The sequence below is a fragment of the Thunnus maccoyii genome, chromosome 9 (assembly GCF_910596095.1).
Source record: "Thunnus maccoyii chromosome 9, fThuMac1.1, whole genome shotgun sequence".
Taxonomy (NCBI): Eukaryota; Metazoa; Chordata; class Actinopteri; order Scombriformes; family Scombridae; genus Thunnus; species Thunnus maccoyii.
In genome coordinates this window covers 15,915,456-15,935,842 of record NC_056541.1, presented here as the reverse complement: position 1 = coordinate 15,935,842, position 20,387 = coordinate 15,915,456, and the positions used below count along the sequence as shown (strand labels likewise).

Below are 20,387 nucleotides of genomic sequence, written 5' to 3'. Positions count from 1 at the left end.
TGGTGTGAGAGCACTTGTGCACCTAAATCTGTTGCTGGAAAAGCATCAGAGTGCATCAGTCATCATTTTCACTGTGTGACTTTATAACTGTTTCTTTCCCACAGTTCCAATTAAAACTGCTCCAAATCAGTCTGTATGGCTTCCATATTAACATATGCAAGGCTTTTTTATATGCCAGTGATATCATAACTTGAAGCTTCAACAGAAATTCAGTCTTAAAAGGCACCCTTCGGGTGTGCACACACAATTCGTCTACAATGTGCCACTGTTTTCCCTAGCAATTATTTCTTGGTAGTGTAGAGGGTTTTTGACACTGTACTTAGACCATTTGGCACCAAAACTCTCCACTGACACCATTGCTAATGATCTTAATGATGATTTAGGAGGGCAGACAAAATCTCAGTAGTGGGTCAAACTCTGCAGCCTGCATTTGATTAGTTTTTCATTTTCTCAAAACTGCTTTGGCAACTAAGATGTTAATTGGCAGCTAGACATTCAGGATCCTGTCTTAAATCTGAAGCTGCAGAGTGTCCATGGTGGTGCTACAGTGATACGCTGTGCTTTTAGCTTTTTTGGACTATGATCTCTGGGGTGCTCTGGAGTGGTTTGTTGCTGTTTGTGATGCAGTTGGGATGAATGTCAGCACTTCTAAGGCCATGATTCATCTTTGTAAAATGTGCCCTCCAAATCAGGACTGAATTGTCCCTTCAGCTGAAACATTTCATATATCTATACTGTTGTTTCTCATTGGTGTGTTGCTGTGGCTACCATTGAAGATGACCTTTGTTCCACGAGGAATGAAAGGGTTTAAGTCAAGTGCGGTGGCTGCTGAAATGTGTTTGACTGTGGCAGTTAAGAGGGCCACAAAGGAAAGATTTTGATTTACTGGTTTTCTTTCTGACATTTACAAATGGTCAGGAGATTTTAAGAGTGACCAGAGAGCTGCCAAATGAGGTTCCTCCGCAGAGTGTCTGGTCTCATTCACTTTGACAGGGTGAGGAGCTCGGTAATCCGGAACGACCTTGAAGTCAGTCACTGATCCTCCACGAGTTGCAAGGTGACAGACACGGTTCACACATTTGGTCTGTCCACTCAGCATGATTGAGTGGGTGGAGATACCAGGCAGACCCATTGGAATAAGACCTACTCATTGACGAGTGGATATATGGATGAACGGATGGACAGACATTCTGAATTCACTCATTACTCTGGATGGTTAACTTAAAGGTTTTGTAACACTTTTTTGCTAGTATGGGAATATCCTGCCCCTGCAACTACATACAACAGAAGAACGGCCTGTGCGATTTTCACATAGGAGGGATGGTTGCAGAGAAAGAATATGGTGCCTGACAGTATCTTGGTACAGCTATCAGTAACTCTTTTCCACAGAGAGAAAACAAGAGAAAAGGCTCAAAAAAACATACGATCACAAATGAATTAGCACTGCAGACAGAGAGGGAGATGGAAAGCTCTCTGGACGGCTTTCATTTCTGTATTTCACACTTAAAGCAGTCATGTGCCAGTTACCTGCAAAAAGAGGTGCATTGTGTGTCTGTGTAGAGACACACACTGCACTTTTATGGCCTTGTGTTTCATGTTTTTAAGGTCATATTTTGCAGTTATAGTGCAAAGACTTGTCTAGCTGTTAGTAGACGCCCCACTTCCTATTCTCCGTCCCTGTCTTGACTGCAAGTCTTAACATGCTTTGTATTATCCTCACATTTAACTCAATGTCACGTCTCACCCTGTCACCGTCTGTGTTCATCATGGAAAGATTTTGCTTCTCTTTCTTTTTCTCTCTTTCAGTCTGTTTCTGTTTTCCATAGCCTTCTTCTGTTTGGCCACCCTGCTGTGCAGATGATGTTGATTCTTTTGTTGTTATTTTTTTTGGTTTGTTTGTTTGTTTGTTTTTTAGAGAAGATAAAGAAGCAAAGAAAATTAAATGCAAAATAAAAGCGCTTTTGCATGTGTTTGCTAACCTTGGTATTTGAAAACTTTTTCTCTTATATTGTTCCTCTTTTGGTTTGTTTTACCTAACAAACAGAAACTATATTGAGGACAAATGTTCGGTCGTAGACCTGTCACTTCTCAGACAGACTGTGTCTATTTTGCTGTCTGTCTCAGTCTTTTTTCCTTTCCAGACAAAAAGGAAAATGTAAAAATCCTGACTGTCATGTATTAATTATACATCCCTTCTTCACTAAATCAAGAAAAGGACAGACTTTATCTTTGTGTGTCAGATTTAATTCCACCTTCAAGGACAGCAAAGTACATTGTTGAATTATAGTAATGGAGTCATATAAAGCCTCCTCTTGTACACCATGTGCCAGCAATATGCCATTTAATGATGCATTATGTTTGGACACCTCTTCTGGAAACAGCCAAGAAACTCATTCTGGGGTTGTTTTTTCTCCATTTTTATGTATAATACACACTATCATGGACATTGTTCATGACCTTCTAGCCCACTTTGATGTGTGTGTGATTGATTCAGTCCAGTCTGTTAGCGTCTGGGGTTGACATTCATTCAGTCGTCTCAGAAAACTTCACAGTGCAACATCCACCTGGCTTTTCTGCTTCAGTTGTCCTCCTCTGAACAACAAATGCTGGTTACACAGAAGAATAACTTCAGTGCAACTGTGATTTGCTCCCAAGTCCCCCACAGTGATTAGTTGTAGCTATGTATTCTTAGCCTTTCAACCAGAAGAGGAGTCATTTATTGTTCATCTTTATTGAAATGCCCTTTTTATTATGTGCCTTGGTTACAGCAACAGTATATATTAGATAAACTGCTTTACAGAGAACAGATTCAGCTCAAATATTATCGTCCTGTGGGTGGACTTTGGTTCACAAACAAGGTTTTCAATAAAAGCACAAATGAAAATACTTCATTAAAAAAATAACATAATAAAAACAACTCATCCCATCAAATTCCAGATTAATTATAATTAATTATAGTTTGTCCAGACAATTAAAAAGCTGCAAAAAAGTGCCAATTACACAGTTGTAACACAGGGGGTGGAGAGTGGTGGTGGGCTGCTTCATAATTTTGTTTGCTAATTAGAAAATGTAATTGGAGACAAATTAAACCTGCTTCTTTTAAGCCTTAGTTTATATCCCGTTTCACCAGCTTGCAAATCCCTGGCCAATCAAAGCAGTGACCTCCTGTGACCTTCGGGAGCTGCATTCATATCATATGTTAAAACAGGAGGTCCTGGTCTGAGCACAGATGCATGTTAGGACCTATTTAAGTATGGCTCATGTGATTTTGCCAGCTACCCATATTACTTCATTGCTTTATTGCTGTTGTGACAAAATGGTATTTCAGGTTATGTAAAGCATTACGGTAGACATAATACTTGCAATAAGTTGCTTGACAAACTTCGAGCCGTCTTTGTTGTGGACTGTGTAGGCCCAACTGTTGGCATGTGTTTTTTGTGTGTGTTTGTGTGTGTGTGTGTGTGTGTGTGTGTGTGTGTGTGTGTGTGTCAGAGAGCGAGAGAGAGAGAGCTGATAAAGTAACTGGTTAGGAAAACAAGTGTGCAAGAACGCATAAAGAAGAAATGATTCATACTTTGCAGAGGCAAACAAATGTAACACTTCATTATGAAAAATACAGTTGAACAAAGGGAAGATAAAAAGGAAACAGAGAGAAATAATAATTTTTCTGCCAGATCCTATTAAGGGTGGCATCTTAGTTTTGGCTCACTGATCCGTCTCGGATGATCCGTCTCTATAACATCTGTCTCCAATTACTCCTCTCTTCCACTATCACATCTCTCATCGGCTTAACGGGGTCTGAGCAAAGATTTGCATATAGCGTGGCAATAGGCGATTAATTATTTTTTTCCTCCTTCCTGAAGAAACAAAGAGGACTAATGACAGCTGAGGGTAATTAAACAACAGAGAAAACAAAGAAAGGAGAGGGAGTGAAGAAGTTGTCATATTGCGTCTCAGGGGACTGAGGCGACTGTTGCCACTAGAGCAAGCAGTTGGACAGAACGCCTCATGAGGAATTGATGCCACCTGCGTGCCACGCTTTCATCATCTGAGATTTAGCCATGAGCCTCTTTGTGTTTTTTTCTGCTTGGAAGTAGGAAATGATTGTTCATCAATCTAGACAGAGTGACAAGTAAAGTGATTTAGACTTTGGTTTGTCAAAAGATAGTACTCCATTTGTGTGCTATACTCCGACTGCAAAATTAGGATGTTCTTTTAAGTTTCATTAAGTAATGGTAGAATTCCACATTGTTCTTTAACATTGTTAATAACAAAATGCAAATCTAAAGTGGTGACAGAACAGCTGATTTATTGTATCCTCACAATATAGCTAAAAAACTACTCCCATATGTAATGTACTCCCATACATTATGATTATAATTTAAAAAAAACAGTATTACAGAACTCCTAATACACATTCTATTCATATATTTCAAAAGAAACTTTCCTGAAACAACCTCCCACACGTACATTGATGCAGTATGATGCATGGAAGGGGAGGTGCCGTCTCTCTCTCTTCTGTGCATTGATTGATTTGCTTGCACCTAATCTTATCTTTATTCAAATCTTCACATATCTGCAGGAAGCCAGCTAGAGCAGACCGGGGGGAATATTTGGCTGGAGAGCAGCCTCTCATTGTAATGCTCTCTGATTTGTCAAATGAGGCCCAAACAAAGGAGGCATGTGGGATGCAAGTAAAAAAGACAGAGATGGAACGAGTCAAGAGACAGGTGACTTAAGGATAGACAAAATTGTTAATACGTCTGTGAGAGTGTGGTCTGAGTGTGAGTCCGAAGAGGGAGCGAAACTGTGTAATATTTATAAATTGGGAGAAGCTCTAGTTATTTGGTGCTTGTGGCCTGAGATGTAAAGATATTAGAAGTAGATTTGAGTTTGACTTTGGGCAGTGGCTTTTTTCTCTTTGTGTCTATCTCACGCCAACCTCTCTCTCATTTCAAAAAATCAAACAAATCAAAGCCAAAGAAGAGTGATGCAAGACAACAAATGCAGACGTATGCAGTGAGTGTGGGCTGTGGGGAGACAGTTAAGAGCTGGTAGCAATTATGTGTGCATAGAGGCAGAGATGAGAGAGATTTGACAGTAAAAAACGTAGGTTAATGATGCAATTCTTGAATTCATACCATCTTTTAGCTGCAGTAAAAATGCCACTCTGGAGTCACAGCTTTAAGTCTCCATATGTAATTTAAATCCCTGCCTTCATTTCTTTTGCATGATTCAATAGTCAGACTGAGCTGTTGAGACTGTCCTCATTAGAAAAACTACAGCATTGGTTGTTGGTCAAATATGTAAATTTATTATCTTTAGATTTTCCTGATAAACCTTATGTGAATATGCTAATAAAAACTGTCTCTCAGATTGGTGGGAGGAAGTATCATGACATTGTAATTCCGCCACAAAAAAATATCTTAAGGCCCTGTCACCAGAAAGTGGCACAGCAAAACTGATCTGCACATCTTCACACATTATTTGGTTCTAGAAGCTTGGTGACGTAGTGACTAGGGCTAGTTGGTAACTGCTGTAGCTGGCAAGCTAACTGCTAACAGGCTTGCTAGCTGGGACATAGGCTTGTCAGTCAGTCACAATAGCCCCCCAAACTTCTTTCCAATTTCTCTGTATTGTGCTATTTACTCCCACCTGGCGTTTTGTCCTCAGGATTATTTTTATTCAATTGAGTTTTTATTGAAGATGGAGAAAAAGCTCTCCAAGAGAATGAGCTTGCTAACTGCTAACTCATTAGCATGATCACTAGCATATACCAAACAACAACATCAGATATTAGAACAATCCTAATCATGACATTACTGATTACCATAATTATCTAAACATATAGAGTGTGCTACACAACGTAATGTTGAGTAAGACAATGTTTCAAGCCTGGATTTTTAATTACTTATGTAAATACAAATGTCAATTGATTTTGAATGAGGTTTTCTTTCTTCCAAAACAGAAACAAGAAGTTCCAGTTTCATATAGGCTCTCTAACCAAAGTTGAACTCGATTCCATTGGAGTTAAATGATTTTACCGCGAGGTCAGGGTGGATGATTGGGTATGAAAAATGTCATAACAGTCAACATTGGTTTCTTTGACCACAAAGACACCATGACCACAAACCTTTGCTATACTTAACTTAGTAGTTTTAGTTTATTACTTGATGTGAAGCCACCACTAATTCATGTGAATAACATAACGCTCAAGAACGAAATAATTCATGAATCAAAACTGGCAAAAATATCCTTCTTTATTATGGCCATTAATTTTCATCTTAAGTTTTTACTGTTTTGCAGCCACTTCATCAGAGTATTCCCCCTGGAAAGAACAAAGCACAGAACCTCCCATTTGTAAAATATTTTACATCCATTGCTTAAAGGCTAAATACTGAACATTTAAGAAACTGACTCCACACCAGGGGACGATTTATTATGTGCCACTTTGAAAGTGTTTGTAATCTAAGTTGTAATTTATGGATGAGGAAAAAGACAGTTTTTGATATATTTGAGTTTAAACTTAGAGCAATATGAAGAATCTACTATTCCTTTTGCATATCGGGTGCCCTTGAAGAGATCTTTCTGAGAGAGGGGAGGAAAGAGAAAAAGACAGAGTTAGAGAGAGAAAGAGAGAGAGAGTGGACCCTGGAGTAGTTTAGCTGTTTTGAAGTTTCAGGCTGGCTAGACTCTGAAGCCAAACTGTTTGAACCACAGATAAACTAGAAGGACCTCTTGAAACCTGCCTAGACGCTCATTGAGCTGGTTCTGTTGTATAATTTGAAAGTATTGTCCAGAAACAGTTTTATAAGTCAGAATGTGTATGAGCTCATGCTGAGGTGTACATTCCATGTGTAGATGACTTTCTTTCAGCTGAACAGTCCTCAAAGTTTCAACTTTCAACTTTTGTTTATCCACAGACTTTACTTCATCTGGCTGATCAAGGAGGAGGTGGACTGACCTCATTTTGAAAATGTTTTTTTCAGTTGGTAGATTCAGACTTGATGACCATCCCTGTTGATCCGAACTTACTGCTGATAGAAGCTGTGAAGAATACTTGAAGATTGGTGTAGCCTTTTTAACACTAGCCTACTGATTTTTTTTTTTTATTATTATTATTATTCCTACTAGAGCTCTTCCTATCACTCTCTAGGTATGACTTTTTAATCTATAACTAATAGATGAAGTTACGTCACTTTTAGTATTTGAAAGGATTAAAGATTTTCCTTTGAAAGCCCATCTTGGTCCAACCACATCTGCTACAAATTAGGTTTGTACAGTATACTATTAATTTACATTGGCTAAAACGTATAATGAATGTGGGAGAAATGCATTTTTGCTACTTGGTTCAGGGAAACATTGAGGTCATGATAAGTACAGCATGGTTAAGGTTAAGCAACTAAGGGCCTTTTCAAACCTATAACTCTTGTTCATTCTTGTAGTTCTTGCTCATCCATCTTATATGCCAGTCACCTTACATTTTGTATAAAAACAGATGGAAGATAGATTTTAAGTCTCTTTCCTCTTTCTTCAACACTGTTGTCTTCCCTTTCCATCATTCAGGCACACTTCAGGGAGATCAGCTACTTCCAAGTGCCAGATACTGTAAGGCAGAGACCAAAAGAGAAAGGAAAAACAAGTCACTGGTACATTTAACATGTTCTGAGTTGAGAGAAAATAAAAAGAATAGTCCAGGCTTTCTCAGCTTTCTCTGGCTCACAAGTGTTTTTAAGATCCAAAGTTTATAGCAGTTAAAAAGTTGTGGAAGTTTTCATGTGAGCTGTTTAATTGATAAGGGCCTTTTTAAACCTATAATTCTCTGATCCGAATCTGTGGATGAGTTGGTAAACTTGTTGCATTTTGCCCTTGTTTTTGGAGTCTTTTCACACAGAAAAAAAAAAGTTAAGCGAACCAAATGCATCACTAAAAGCCACATGAGAATGTGCACTCTGCTCACCGGTTACTTGTGTCTGGCAGAAAGCAACATACTTTGTTGGGCTAGTCCAGGTCAGATCTTGATTGAGCATTCATTTGGTTTATGAGATAGACTACAAACCCCACGTTGAAGTGATGCACTTTTTACCCCAACCTCCCACTTTTTGCCACGGTTATCAACCTTGCATTGTAACAAACAATTGCCAGTTAACTTTTGCTCCCACTTGTATTAGCATTTACAAATCCCTCAATTACCATAATTAATAGGAGACAGGATTGATTGGTGTGGTCCTGATCTAATTGCTGAGCTCTGTTGTAGCTTTTTGTATTGGCTAAAATCCTTTTAGCCATGTGTTCAGACTGCTAATGTTAAGACTGAACTGAAGGTTGCCAAACTTTCCTCTTCGAGGGCTGTGAGATCATCAGCCCAGACTAATACATCTGGCTGTGTTCACTTCATTATTTTAATAAGTTTAATTATTTTATGTTTGGCTCATTCAATTCGCCCTGGCTTATATTTCCTAATATCAAAATTGTTGTTCATGTATTTTAACACTGTTTGCTCTATTCTTTTCTCTGCTGTATGATTGCAGTGGTACACTCATTTTCCAACTGTATCATTTATTTATTTTGGTTAGTCAGTAAATCACATTGTCTGTGTTACATTGCAGTTAGCTCAAATGACGTACCACCTGTTTAACATTTTAGTCACAACTCAGTCAGTACTTAGTGGAATACTTAGGACTAGTAATGACAAATAATGAGGAAAAGGGTGAATGATTAGTTTTGATTTAACTATTCCATGTTTCCTATCTTCTGTCCATGTGTCATCAAAAACACAAATCACAGTTGCAGCAAAAATAGCTCAGGCTCATGGTTCAGTGTTGTTATGGCTTCATTAAATGAGCTCCACCATCACAAAAACCCTTTAAAACTGATAAACAAAACACATAGAACATAAACAAAGAAAGAGTAACAGAATTAGATTCATTGTCCCCCTCCCTGGGAAGGAGGGATGGAAATTAAAAAGTGGCGTTAGTGCTAGAAGAAAGAGGAAGGAGAGCAAAGAGAGACGCTGAGATGACTTTAATTTCGTGATTGTGGCTCTCACTGGGTTGTCCGTGTTACATTCATTAGAGAGAAAAACAAGGTCCAATGCAATGATTAGGATTCACTGGTGGATGTTTGGTTGTGTGTGTGTGTGTGTGTGTGTGTGTGTGTGTGTGTGTGTGATTGTGATCTGTAAGGAAGCATGATAATGTGCTTCAGTCTCTATTGTGTGTGTTTGTGTGTATCTGTGTGAGAGAGTGTGATAGTTGCCAAAGTGTTTGTCAGTGTTTCTGAGGAAAAGAGCTTCTGATAATTACCTTGGCACAACTAGAGTCACAACCCTGGACACAGAACAGAAGTAAAAGTGTGTGCGTGTGTACAGTGTGTGTGTGTGTGTGTGTGTGTGTGTGTGTGTGTGTGTGTGTGTGTGTGTGTGTGTGTGTGTGGTATCCGAGGGAAATGTAGCAGTTAGTGTGAGTGAGCTGAATGTTCTTTCCATACATAATGTTGTGCATGATAACCTAATCTCACAGCACAGACATTTTCAAGCAAGTAAAGACCTCAGACTGAACACATTTAATGAAGCGTTTATATGGTAAAAGGTGTACAAATACAACCACAGATATTAACATGTGCAGAACTCGAAGACTGCAATGAAAAAGCAATACTCAAACCCATCTGCAAATGAAAGTGCTTAAAAGCTCTCCAGATGCTATCAAAGGCTAGTGAGTGAGTGCAATAACTTATCTCTTGATCCCAATTTGTATGATAAAAAGGGAGTTTTATGATGCTATAAAATGCTACAAAAAAGGTTATGTGTACCCTAAATACTTCATGAGTGTTTCCCACTGGTGTGCTACATTCATGTGGAGTCTTTTTGGATTTGTTTTGATTGAGGCTTTTGTTTGTGGGTGAAGCACAATGTTCTAGCGAGAGACAGGCTGTTCTTTTCTATTGTTAAACATCCTCTCCTCTAAGAAAGAGCTATAATTTTCAGATTTGATCAAAGCTCTGAATATAATAGGCAGCTATTGAGAATTTTTCTCACCTTAAGGCCAGAACCATTAATTATAGTTTCTATAGCACAGAGAAGAACATTTTGTTATATAATATACGAAAATGAGAATGTAACAACACGTCTTAAGTGTAACATATGGTATGAGTGAAATGTATAAGAAAAGTGTAGACAACAGCCTCATGAGGAAATACAACTTCTGTATATTATACTTTAGAGTAGAATGTGTTATAAGTTATAACCCCATAGGAAAAAAACAAACTTGGAAAAGGTAATGAATAATACATGCTGTATATGATATGTACAATATATTATATCCAAAGAAATATGTGCAAAGATGTTGGTATTTACATATAACAAACAGGCAAGCAAATGTCATGTATTATACTTTGATTAGACCAGTGTTTAATCATCTGTGATGGTTTCATGTCAGACCAGTCAGCTTGTTCCCCTCCATTCAGTGGTCTTTCTTCAGCACAAAAACAGTGACATGTGAAAACTATTAATGCAGGTAATATGGGCTTTAAGTCCAAAATCACTCATTCATTATCTGGGCTAAAGATATATGCCTTTGCTTATGTGTGATCTGGTGATGCCAATTTTTTAAAAAATGGCAAAAATATCCCTATCTCCTCCTCTGCTTTCACTGCTGTGTTTACCTCTATGGATTCTGCACTAGCAGAAAACTCCTTGGAGTAATTACTGAGTCTGGTGGTTTCCCCTGTAGCCGAGTCTCTGTCACCATTTTTAAATGTGCGGAATATTCCATTCTTAACTCGGTAACTCAAATAACCTTGTATTGTATTGACGTATATTGTTGCATGAACATTTCAGCTCTCTTTCAATAACACGTACAGTATTCAGGTCATACTGTACTCCAATATTAAAATAGTTTCTGTAACCTGTAAACATCTTGTTCCCTTCACTCTTGGTTTTTACTGTGTTCTGGAAACCTTCTGAAATCTAGTTTGAACTAATATAACTGATTTAAGTAATATTAATTTTACCTCTTATTAATAATGTATCACATTAGCATATTTCCAAATCTTTTTTTTATCTATTTGTCTCTGTTTGTTTGTTACTCAGTGATGTTACTCAGCCACTATGAAAATAAGGTCTTGCCTCTATGACTCCAATGTGAAACAAAGTAAAAATAAGCATTTCAGTGTCAACAAAAACATGCCAGCAAGCAGCATATATTATTGCTGTTGGGATCATGGATTCTTTCCTCTGTATTTTAAGTAGCCTGAGTCAAAGAGGCATGAGGCAGCTGGTAGCAGCATCTTTCCATATTTGTTTTTCTTTTTTTTTTTTTTTTACAGGCGTGCTGTTTTATCTGTGTGCAGGACACCACAGGTGGATGGCAATATTCTTTTAAGTGCTTTATTTGTGGCATCATGGAGATTCAATCACAGGGTATCAAAGTTGCATGTAAACAGTTTAACCTGAATAACACCTTAATTGGAGTATGGCCTATTGCCAGGTTACTCTGTGCATGCAAATGCAGCTTGTGAAGCATATAAAGCTGCCTTGTATAGATAATCCCACTGAGTCCTTACCAAAGTGGAGAGCTCATCCATTTTGTATGCCAGTGACCTTACATTTTGTATAGAAACAGATGGAAGGTAGATTTTAAGTCTCTTTCCTCCTTCCTTCCTTTCTTCAAGATTGTTGTCTTCCCTTTCCATCATTCAGGCACACTTCAGGGAGATCAGCTTCTTCCAAGTGCCAGACACTGTAAGGCAGAAATCAAAAGAGAAAGGAAAAACAAGTCACTGGAACATTTAACATGTTCTGAGTTGAGGGAAGATAAAAAGAATAGTCCAGGCTTTCTCAGCTTTCTCTGGCTCACAAGAGTTTTTAAGATCCAAAGTTCATAGCAGTTAAAAAGTTGTGAAAGTTTTCGTGTGAGCTGTTTAATTAATCATGCATTAATAATAATAATCAAAGGAAATGCAGCAACAAGGGCAAGCTGGCCTTCTACTGACCACTTTTGTAGGCATGGCGCCTCCCTTACTGCAGTTATTCACACATACATTATTGTCTCAGTTTAACAAACACAGCTGCAGCTGCAGGCAAGAGCATTCACAGGTGCCAGCATCATTGTCAGTGTATGGATAATTCCTTTTTATGTGGCTGCATGTTATGTTAGAATTGCTGTAATAATTATTTTATTGAGTAGAGTTTAATTGAATTTTAGCTGTAAGAAGACACTCTGTACTTGAAGACACCTTGAGGTACATTTGTCCCAATCTTCACCGGTCCAAAACCCATGGCTGAAAAGGTTAATTGCAGTGCTCATACACAAAACCATGATTTGCCATTTTTGGTTATCAAGACACCAGTGAAAGCAGTGAAAGCTGTTTCTTTCAAGATGAAGACTTTATCATCCAAATAACATCAATCTTCTCTCCCCAATATTCAGTTTTAACCTCAGTCTTCTAGGTCAGTTCTGTTCATTATACTGTGCAGAACTCTGCTCATTGCTTCTCATTCTCTCCATCTCATGGTCGCTTTATATGGACTATCCATGTTATAGTCTTTTTGTGGTTGGGGGTTTTTCACATTGTTCGATGAAAAGTATACTATATCTAAGGAGTTCCTGCTCTTTCCATTCTACTTCCTCTAAGTTGGCTTATGAGTCAAAGTAAACACATTAATACCACACTGTCTTTTCTTCTGAAGGTCATCAACATATATCAGCTTTTAAAGCCCTACAAAAACTTCAACATTTTTTTGCTTGCTTTTCAACTCTTGGAACGATGGTAATTATCAAATTGAGGTATGTGAAAGGATAGAAACTGGAACACATAAACAGCCTTTCTCCAAAAAGCTCTCCCATGTTCACTTATTTACTATTCCCTACCTGGAAGTTACTCCACTTTGAGTAGTAAACTGAGATTTCTGGCACCCATTGAAGATCATTTGTGTCGTCATGGATAGATGTAGTGTGATATGACTGTAATTTGCACTTCAGGAGTAACAGTGAAGCATTGCAAAGTAAAATTTATAGCTGTCACAGTAGTGTACATGGTATGGTCACTTTTTGTTCCATTGTGGGAATTTTTATACTTAAAATTCAAACACTTCACATGCTAAAGGATTATGACTGTGTTCATGAGATTAGCACAGCTTTAGTTTTGTTTCCAGTGTGGCTGACATCAGAGGTCACTGCATACATACTGTGTACAATAATTCTTTTCAGCCCTTTTCACCCAAATTTAGCAAGAAAAATGTATTTCTAATGTTCAATTGTAAGCTGTTGAAACAGATTTTTTACTAATTTCCTTAGTACAAAGCCCATAATCTTTCCAATTCAAAAGCAATAATGAAAAGCCATAAAATTATTCTTCAAAGTAATAAAGTGCTCTTTCCACTCTTTTTAAGGTTGTAAAGAGCAGAATGAACCGTTCTGATGCCCTGCAGTGAATTATTGCACACACACACGCACACAGATGCACACATATGAACACACGCACACACACTTCAGAGGACTACAGACTGTGAAATTACCCAATCAGAGAGTCTTGTCGGTTTTCAGACATTAGTCATCATACATAGGCCAACTGAGGTGATATACACACACACACAGTGAAGACACAGGGGTTTGAAAATTTCATAAAGCTCAATTAAAGTTAATGACATACCAAGTCCAAAATAATGTGTTAGGAGAGAAGTGTGCATGCTTCTGTGTGTGTGTGTGTCTGTTGTCCTTTTCACACTAGGCTATTTGAGTGAATTGTCAGAAGTGGTGTCAGGATGTGAATGTCACAGCCAAGTTGTTTATTCTCCACTTTTCATTTTCCTGTGAAAATACAGATTTATTGCATGTTAACAATAAATCGATGTTAACAACATGCACTGTGACTTAATTTGCTGTGACCTACTGGTTCTTCTCAAGCACAAGCTGCAAGTACACACTGTACACACTCCACACACCCACACTTAACTCACACATACAACATGCACATAAACATTAACATTAAGCCATTAACACTTATGCATCTACAGTCAAGAAGGACTGATGAATAGTGAAGTTTCTGTGCCTATTAAGTTTTCCATCTTAGAAGAAAAGAATAATCTTGCTGCAGTGCTAGACCATGTTTATAAAATCTTGGCATGCTGAAGTGAATTAGTCCTTGAAGACCACTTTCATAGCAGAGTGCTTATGCTGAAATTATTCTGCTGTGATTCAGCTGATCCACAAAGACATGAAGTATAGAACATGTAGTCATCACCTGATCAAGGGTAATACCAACTCCTAATACAAAATTATTCTAAAATATACTTGTCATTCGATTTTCTCTTAGAAAAGGGTGATGAAGATACAATATCCATGTTATTTGCAGCAGTCAGCCTAAAAAGATCTGCACTGTTTAAACAAAATGTGGGTTTTCATCAGACAGTGATGTACATTGATCACACAAATATGGGTTAATGTTTGGTAAAGTTTGTCTCAACTATGTTATGTTTGTGGAATCTAACAGTATTTTGTGCAAAATTACAAGTTGGAAGTTTTGAATCCGTCAAATTTCTGGTGCCAACACAGGAGCCCTTAAGGTGTGTTCAGATAGTAAGCAAAGCTAATTTTTTGCACATATTTGACAGCTGAACTGTATTCTATTCACTCCAAACAGCCAATGTACCCATTGCACAGACTTTAGCTGAAAACAAATGATGCACTGACCATGTGTGCGGGAGTGTGCCTGTGTGCTCAGCTTCTGACTCATCTCAGAACTTACTAGAATCCTGATTTTTTTCCTGTTATATTCCTCAAATCTCTCTACTTTCCAGTCATCTCTATGTTTATGAATTACAATAGGTTCATAAAGCCAAAGGTTACACGCAATTTTTTCCATTCAAGTTGAATAATTTTCAATCACCCAATCGTGTCAATTCGCACAACTCTGGGCAAATTTGCTTCTATTTGCGTCTTTCCATTGACTTTGTATGCTATCACACCAACCCTATAATTAATTTTGTGTTCTGTCTGAACACACAGTTAATCTCAATAACTCAGTCACAAAATGTCGCTCGATGTCACTTGTATGGCCTGAGGTAAAGATGCACCTCTATGAACATTGTTAACTGTGTATAAATGTCTTGTTTTATTTCAGGTGAAGTACGGTCGGTTTGGCTTTGTGTGGGATGCAGCGGTCCTCGAGTATGTTGCTAATAATGATGAGGATTGCTCCTTCTACACTGTCAGCAACAACGCACCAGACCGTGGATATGGTATCGCCATGCAGCACGGCAGCCCCTACAGGGACATTTTCTCCCAGAGGTAGGTGCCATAACACTAAACAACAGTCAGCAGCATCCCTGACTGCATTTTATTTGTTATTTAGAGGACATGTTTCACATGCAGATTGATAGACCAATCATTTTGGTTCTGTGCTGTTCATCTCAATCATAGTGTCATCAGTTTTAGGTTAAAAAAAATCCCATGCTTTTGACAGGAGCTATGAGAAAAAATGTATACATATATCCTCTATTCCTGGAGACATCATGTAAGATTTTATTACCGCTCCAAATTCATTTCAGCAAAATAAAAAATGGCCACAGTCATAAAGTTTGCCCCTCTGCAGTGCTTGAAAATCTGCTTTGTAGGTCAGACACCAAGTAAATAGCAGATTAAATTGTACATCCATCTTCCAGAGAAGAAGAGGCGAATGGCACTTTCACAACTAGTGTGCAGCTAGGTTGCTTAACCTTTGCATGAACCATTGGTTCATGCTGAGGTTGAGACAATAGCTACCTAGCTACCTAGAGAGGTTAACCCCAGTCTGACAGAAAGTCTAACAACATGGCCTCACAAATAAGTCAACACTAGACAGTGTAAATGTATCCAAGCTGATCCCAGCAGTTCATCTTGTTTATGTTTATCGTGGAGCACACTGAAGAGGTTTTGTTGTTCAAAGTATCTCATGCATAAAGAAAGTAACTTATTCTTATTCATTAATTCATTCATACATTCACTATATACTGTATCTAGTCTATTGTAGCCATTAGAAAGCATGTCGATGTCTGCAGACGCCATCAAAGGTCACGGATTCATCTCGTCTCAGCTGCTGATCTGTTGTCTGTGCTGTGCATCTACGCTGAGTGTTTACATGAATTTTTAATGCCATGCTATAATGTGAGCCACATCACCAGACTACAGGTTCAGTCATCAGTCAGGTTCAGAGAGTCGCATCCCAGTAGAGAATCATGTTGGCTTTATTCGCAATTGAGCATGGATTCATTTCAAGAGGAGGGAAAATTATAAATGTCTAACACCTTCATTAAGCTGTCACAATTTATCATTTGTAAAATAGGCTGTCAGTGTTGTTTTATGTGTGTGTGTGTGAGAGAGAGAGAGTGTGTGTGTGTGTATGTAACACGTTGTATGTGCTTTGGCCAAAATGTGTGAGCTTTTCAGAGTGTGAGTGACTAGGCCCGACTGTCTATAGCTCCATATCCGGTGAAGCGTTACATTTCTGAATATTGCATTTCATGGCTGTTATTAAAATAAACAAGTAATTAATTGACAGGCCATGTTTCCAATTCCCTTCTATTATTTCGGGGGCAATGTCACACTCTTGGGAAGACAGTTTCAAACAGTTTATTCAAACTGGTCCCCATGGTTCAAACAAAAACAGACAGAGAAATTATCAGGAGAAAAGGTTTTGTTTTTTTGTACAGCGATTTCTTAGATTTTTCACCCTGACATTCTGTATTATATAAATAAATGAAGCATAAAGAGGATGTTTAACAGGAATTATATTAGCAGTGCCCTGACATCATGGAGGTTTGATTATCATTGGTGGCCTGGACATAACAAGTCTGGATACTTGTTGATGCATCCTTCAATTGGATTTGTGTTTACTGGTGGATCTCCATTTGTTCAAATTAAAACAGCTGTTTACTGAGTTAGATGCAATTTTGCCTCAAAGTAATAATAATAAACTTTATTTCTATAGTGCCTTTCAAAACCAGAGTTACAGGGTGCTTCACAAAATACAATATCATAAAGTATCAGAAAACATAGAGATATAAAACAAAAAAAGAAAAATTAAAAGAACATCATTCACAGAAAATGCAATAAAAAAAGCGGTCAAACATAGAGAGATAAAACAAAATATAAAAAGAAACAACATCAAAACATTTGAAAAGACATTTGTCTGTATAGGTGGGTTTTTAAAAGCTTTTTACATTGAGGCACTGACTCAGCTGATCTGATACTGAGGGGGAGTTTGTTCCACAGCGTTGGAGCTAAAACAGTAAAAACATGATCCCCTTTTATTTTAAGCCTGGACTGTGGAACTTTTAACAGCATTTGATTCTATGAGGGGTCTTGGCACAGAATAAGGGGTTAAGAGTTCTGAAATGTAAAGTGGAGCCAGACCATGGAGGGTTTAAAAGTAATCAATAGAATCTTAAATTGAATTTTGTAACGGATGGGGAGCAACTGTAATTCAGCCAGGACTGAAGTAATGTGTTCCCTGCGTCGAGTGTTTGTGAGAAGCATTGCTGCTGCATTCTGCACTAACTGTAGACGGGCAACTGATGCATCGTTTAGTCAAGTATATAATGAATTGGAGTGGTCTGGGCAGGAGGAAATGAGGCTGTAGATAAGTTGTTCAACTGTGTTTTTTGGGGAGCATTGGTTCGACTTTGGCAATATTTCTGATTTGTAGATAGCAGGATTGAACAAGACTCTTAATGTGTTGATTGAAGTTGAGGTACAGATCAAAAACAACTCCAAAGTTTCTGGCTGATTGTGCCATGTTAGTTGTTAGTGGTCCAAGGTGGGGGGGTGATACTGTTAGAAATATGATTAGGACCAATGACCAAGACTTCAGTCTTATCTGTGTTCAGTTGCAGGAAGTTGGAAGCCATCCAGTCCCTAAAGGCAGCAAGGCAGCAGTGTAGAGAATCCAGATTGTTACAATTTTGTATGGCAAATAACATGGCCAAGGGGCAACAGATATAAAATTAACTTTATAGGTCCAAGGATTGAGTCCTGTGGGACTCCACATGACATGAGAGTTAAGTTGAAGAACTTAAGTTGTCAACAGTGACTTTCAATATTCTGTTTGATAAATAAAAAACAGTTAAGGGCAGTTCCACCTAGGCCAACCCAGTTCTTGAGTTTGATGAGTAGAACTGGATGATCAACTGTATTAAAGGCTGCACTCAAGTCCAGCAAAATGAGAACAGTGAGATTACAGAGTCCACATTCATTAGAATTTCATTTGTTACTCTTTGTTTCCATACTGTGGTTCTTTCTAAAGCCAGATTATGAATTGTCAAATATATTGTTTCCTTCCATTATTTCTAAAACTTGCTTAGCAATTGCCTTTTCAACAATTTTTGAAACCTAATTTTGATATAGTGGGGGTGTGTTGGATCTAGACCAGGTTTCTTTAGAAGAGGCTGGATACAGGCCTGTTTAAAATAGTGTGGGACCAGGCCAGATAGAAGAGACTCATTCACAATGCTAAGAAGCCAAGGGGTGATGAAAAAACCTCTTTGAACAACTTGGAAGGGAGAATATCAAATTTACAAGTGGTGAGATTAGTATTAGACACAATATTGAGCAGACCCCTTAGGGTAATGGGAGTAAACTCATCTGACAGCATGGTGGAAGGGAAGGGCTGAGGTGAAGGTAGGAGTGAGCCAGGAGGAGCAATCGATGCTTTGATGTTTTCTATCTGTTCAACAAAATATTTTAGGAATTTCTCACAGTCCTCTGCACAGGTGACACAAACAAGCTGGGTCAGGGTTTAATAGACTGTTGATGGTACTGAAGAGAAATCTTGAGTTATGCTTTTTAGAGGCAACTAGTAGTAAAGTAACTGCACTAACCACCTCTGCATTTGCGCAGAATTTAATCAACTTAAATATCAATTTGCTGTAATTGTATGTCAGATCTACAGTCATGCTGTTGTCTGCAAAGGTTTGCATGGCTGCCACAGTTAATACTCCACTTGTCTTACTTTTACAGACCTGTAGCAAAGAGGAATTTTATTTTGAACCCTGTTTTTTACTTTGATAGTGGCAAAAAAGTTGGAGTTGTTAAATTATCAAGCAGTCAATTGCAATCTCAGTCAGCCCAGCATGCTGTGACAGCACCTTTCCAAAATTTGGAGGGAAAATGTTGTGTAACTAGTATACATGCCTGTGTGTTATTAAGTCTATCCGATGACACAGACTGCAGTATCTACAGAAATGAGATGGGCAGGATTTTGTTCTCATCAGTAGATTGCTGTATGAATGTCATCCTCTAAAAGGGAATTTTTGAAGGAGTAACACACAGTGCGGGATGGATGGGGCAAAAGGCAGTGAAAAACCCTTGAGCCAATGGGAGGAATTATATAAGCAACAACTGCCAAGCCTGTCTAACCCTTCTCAGATGCCAGTACAGGCACATGTGTCTATTCTCAGTGTAAAGATACTGTAGCTCTTGTATCAGTATATTTTGTCAGACATTTCTTTTCTGTTTTCTTGCAATTTATATTTCATGCCTAGACATGACATGACAACAGAAAATAATGACTACAGACAGCCTCAGGCTTTTCTGTCTTTGTTTTAGAAGAACACATTCTATGTCAATATCTGTCTGAGGTTTTTAATTCTGTCAATCACAACAGTCTCTCAAGTTGTTCTCCATTGGTTTGGATGATTCTGCATATAGCTGGTTTTCGTATCTTTCTGGTAGGTTTCGTTCTGTCAATGATCAGTTCCAATGAAATGTTTGGAAAAAGTGTCCCACATATTGGGTCCATCCACACTCACAAAACATACACATTTCGTAAGAGCTCAAACTGTTGATCCTTCCATTCCTATTCATGCCCTCAGTAGTGATCTAATTGATAAAGTACAGTGCTGTAAATTCATAGACATTTGGGGTGGCTATCAGATTGTGCCAACATAGTCATGGAAGTCAATAGAATTTATTGGTCATATACTAAAAAAATCAAATTATACTCTTTATTATATATATAATATACTTTTATACAGTATTTATGCTGTATTATGGATACTGTGCACCTTACCACTGACGCAACTTAAAGTTAGAGACAGTCATTCCTCTCAGGGATATAGAAGATTTTATTACATATATTTTTAAGAAATTGTGATTTTCTTAATCAAAATGTCTTTTGCAGAAGAGATCTTGATCTCAGTGAAGTGTCCTCAATTAATCAATCTCAGTAACAAGAAAAGAAATAAAAAAGAAAATAAGATACCATAAAGACAACACAGAGATGGGAGATGATATACCAGTAATCGATAGAGATCTAAATCGCCAGTGATTTTGTGGTGTAGTTGGAGAGGGAATCTGCAACTTCTGAGGAATATATATTTTATGTTTGTGTGTGTGTCAGTGAGTGTGTGCGTT

The 20,387-nt window shown here is 38.0% G+C and overlaps 1 protein-coding gene across 2 annotated transcripts in view; it reads left to right on the top strand.

Annotated features, from left to right (window-relative positions):
• Positions 1-20,387, top strand: part of grid2 (glutamate receptor, ionotropic, delta 2) — a 554,413-nt gene that overhangs the window by 505,750 nt on the left and 28,276 nt on the right. For both annotated transcript variants that reach the window (XM_042421919.1, XM_042421920.1), the window contains one exon: positions 15,121-15,287. In XM_042421919.1, coding sequence (XP_042277853.1) covers positions 15,121-15,287 — 167 coding nt within the window. The remainder of the gene's footprint in view (positions 1-15,120; positions 15,288-20,387) is intronic.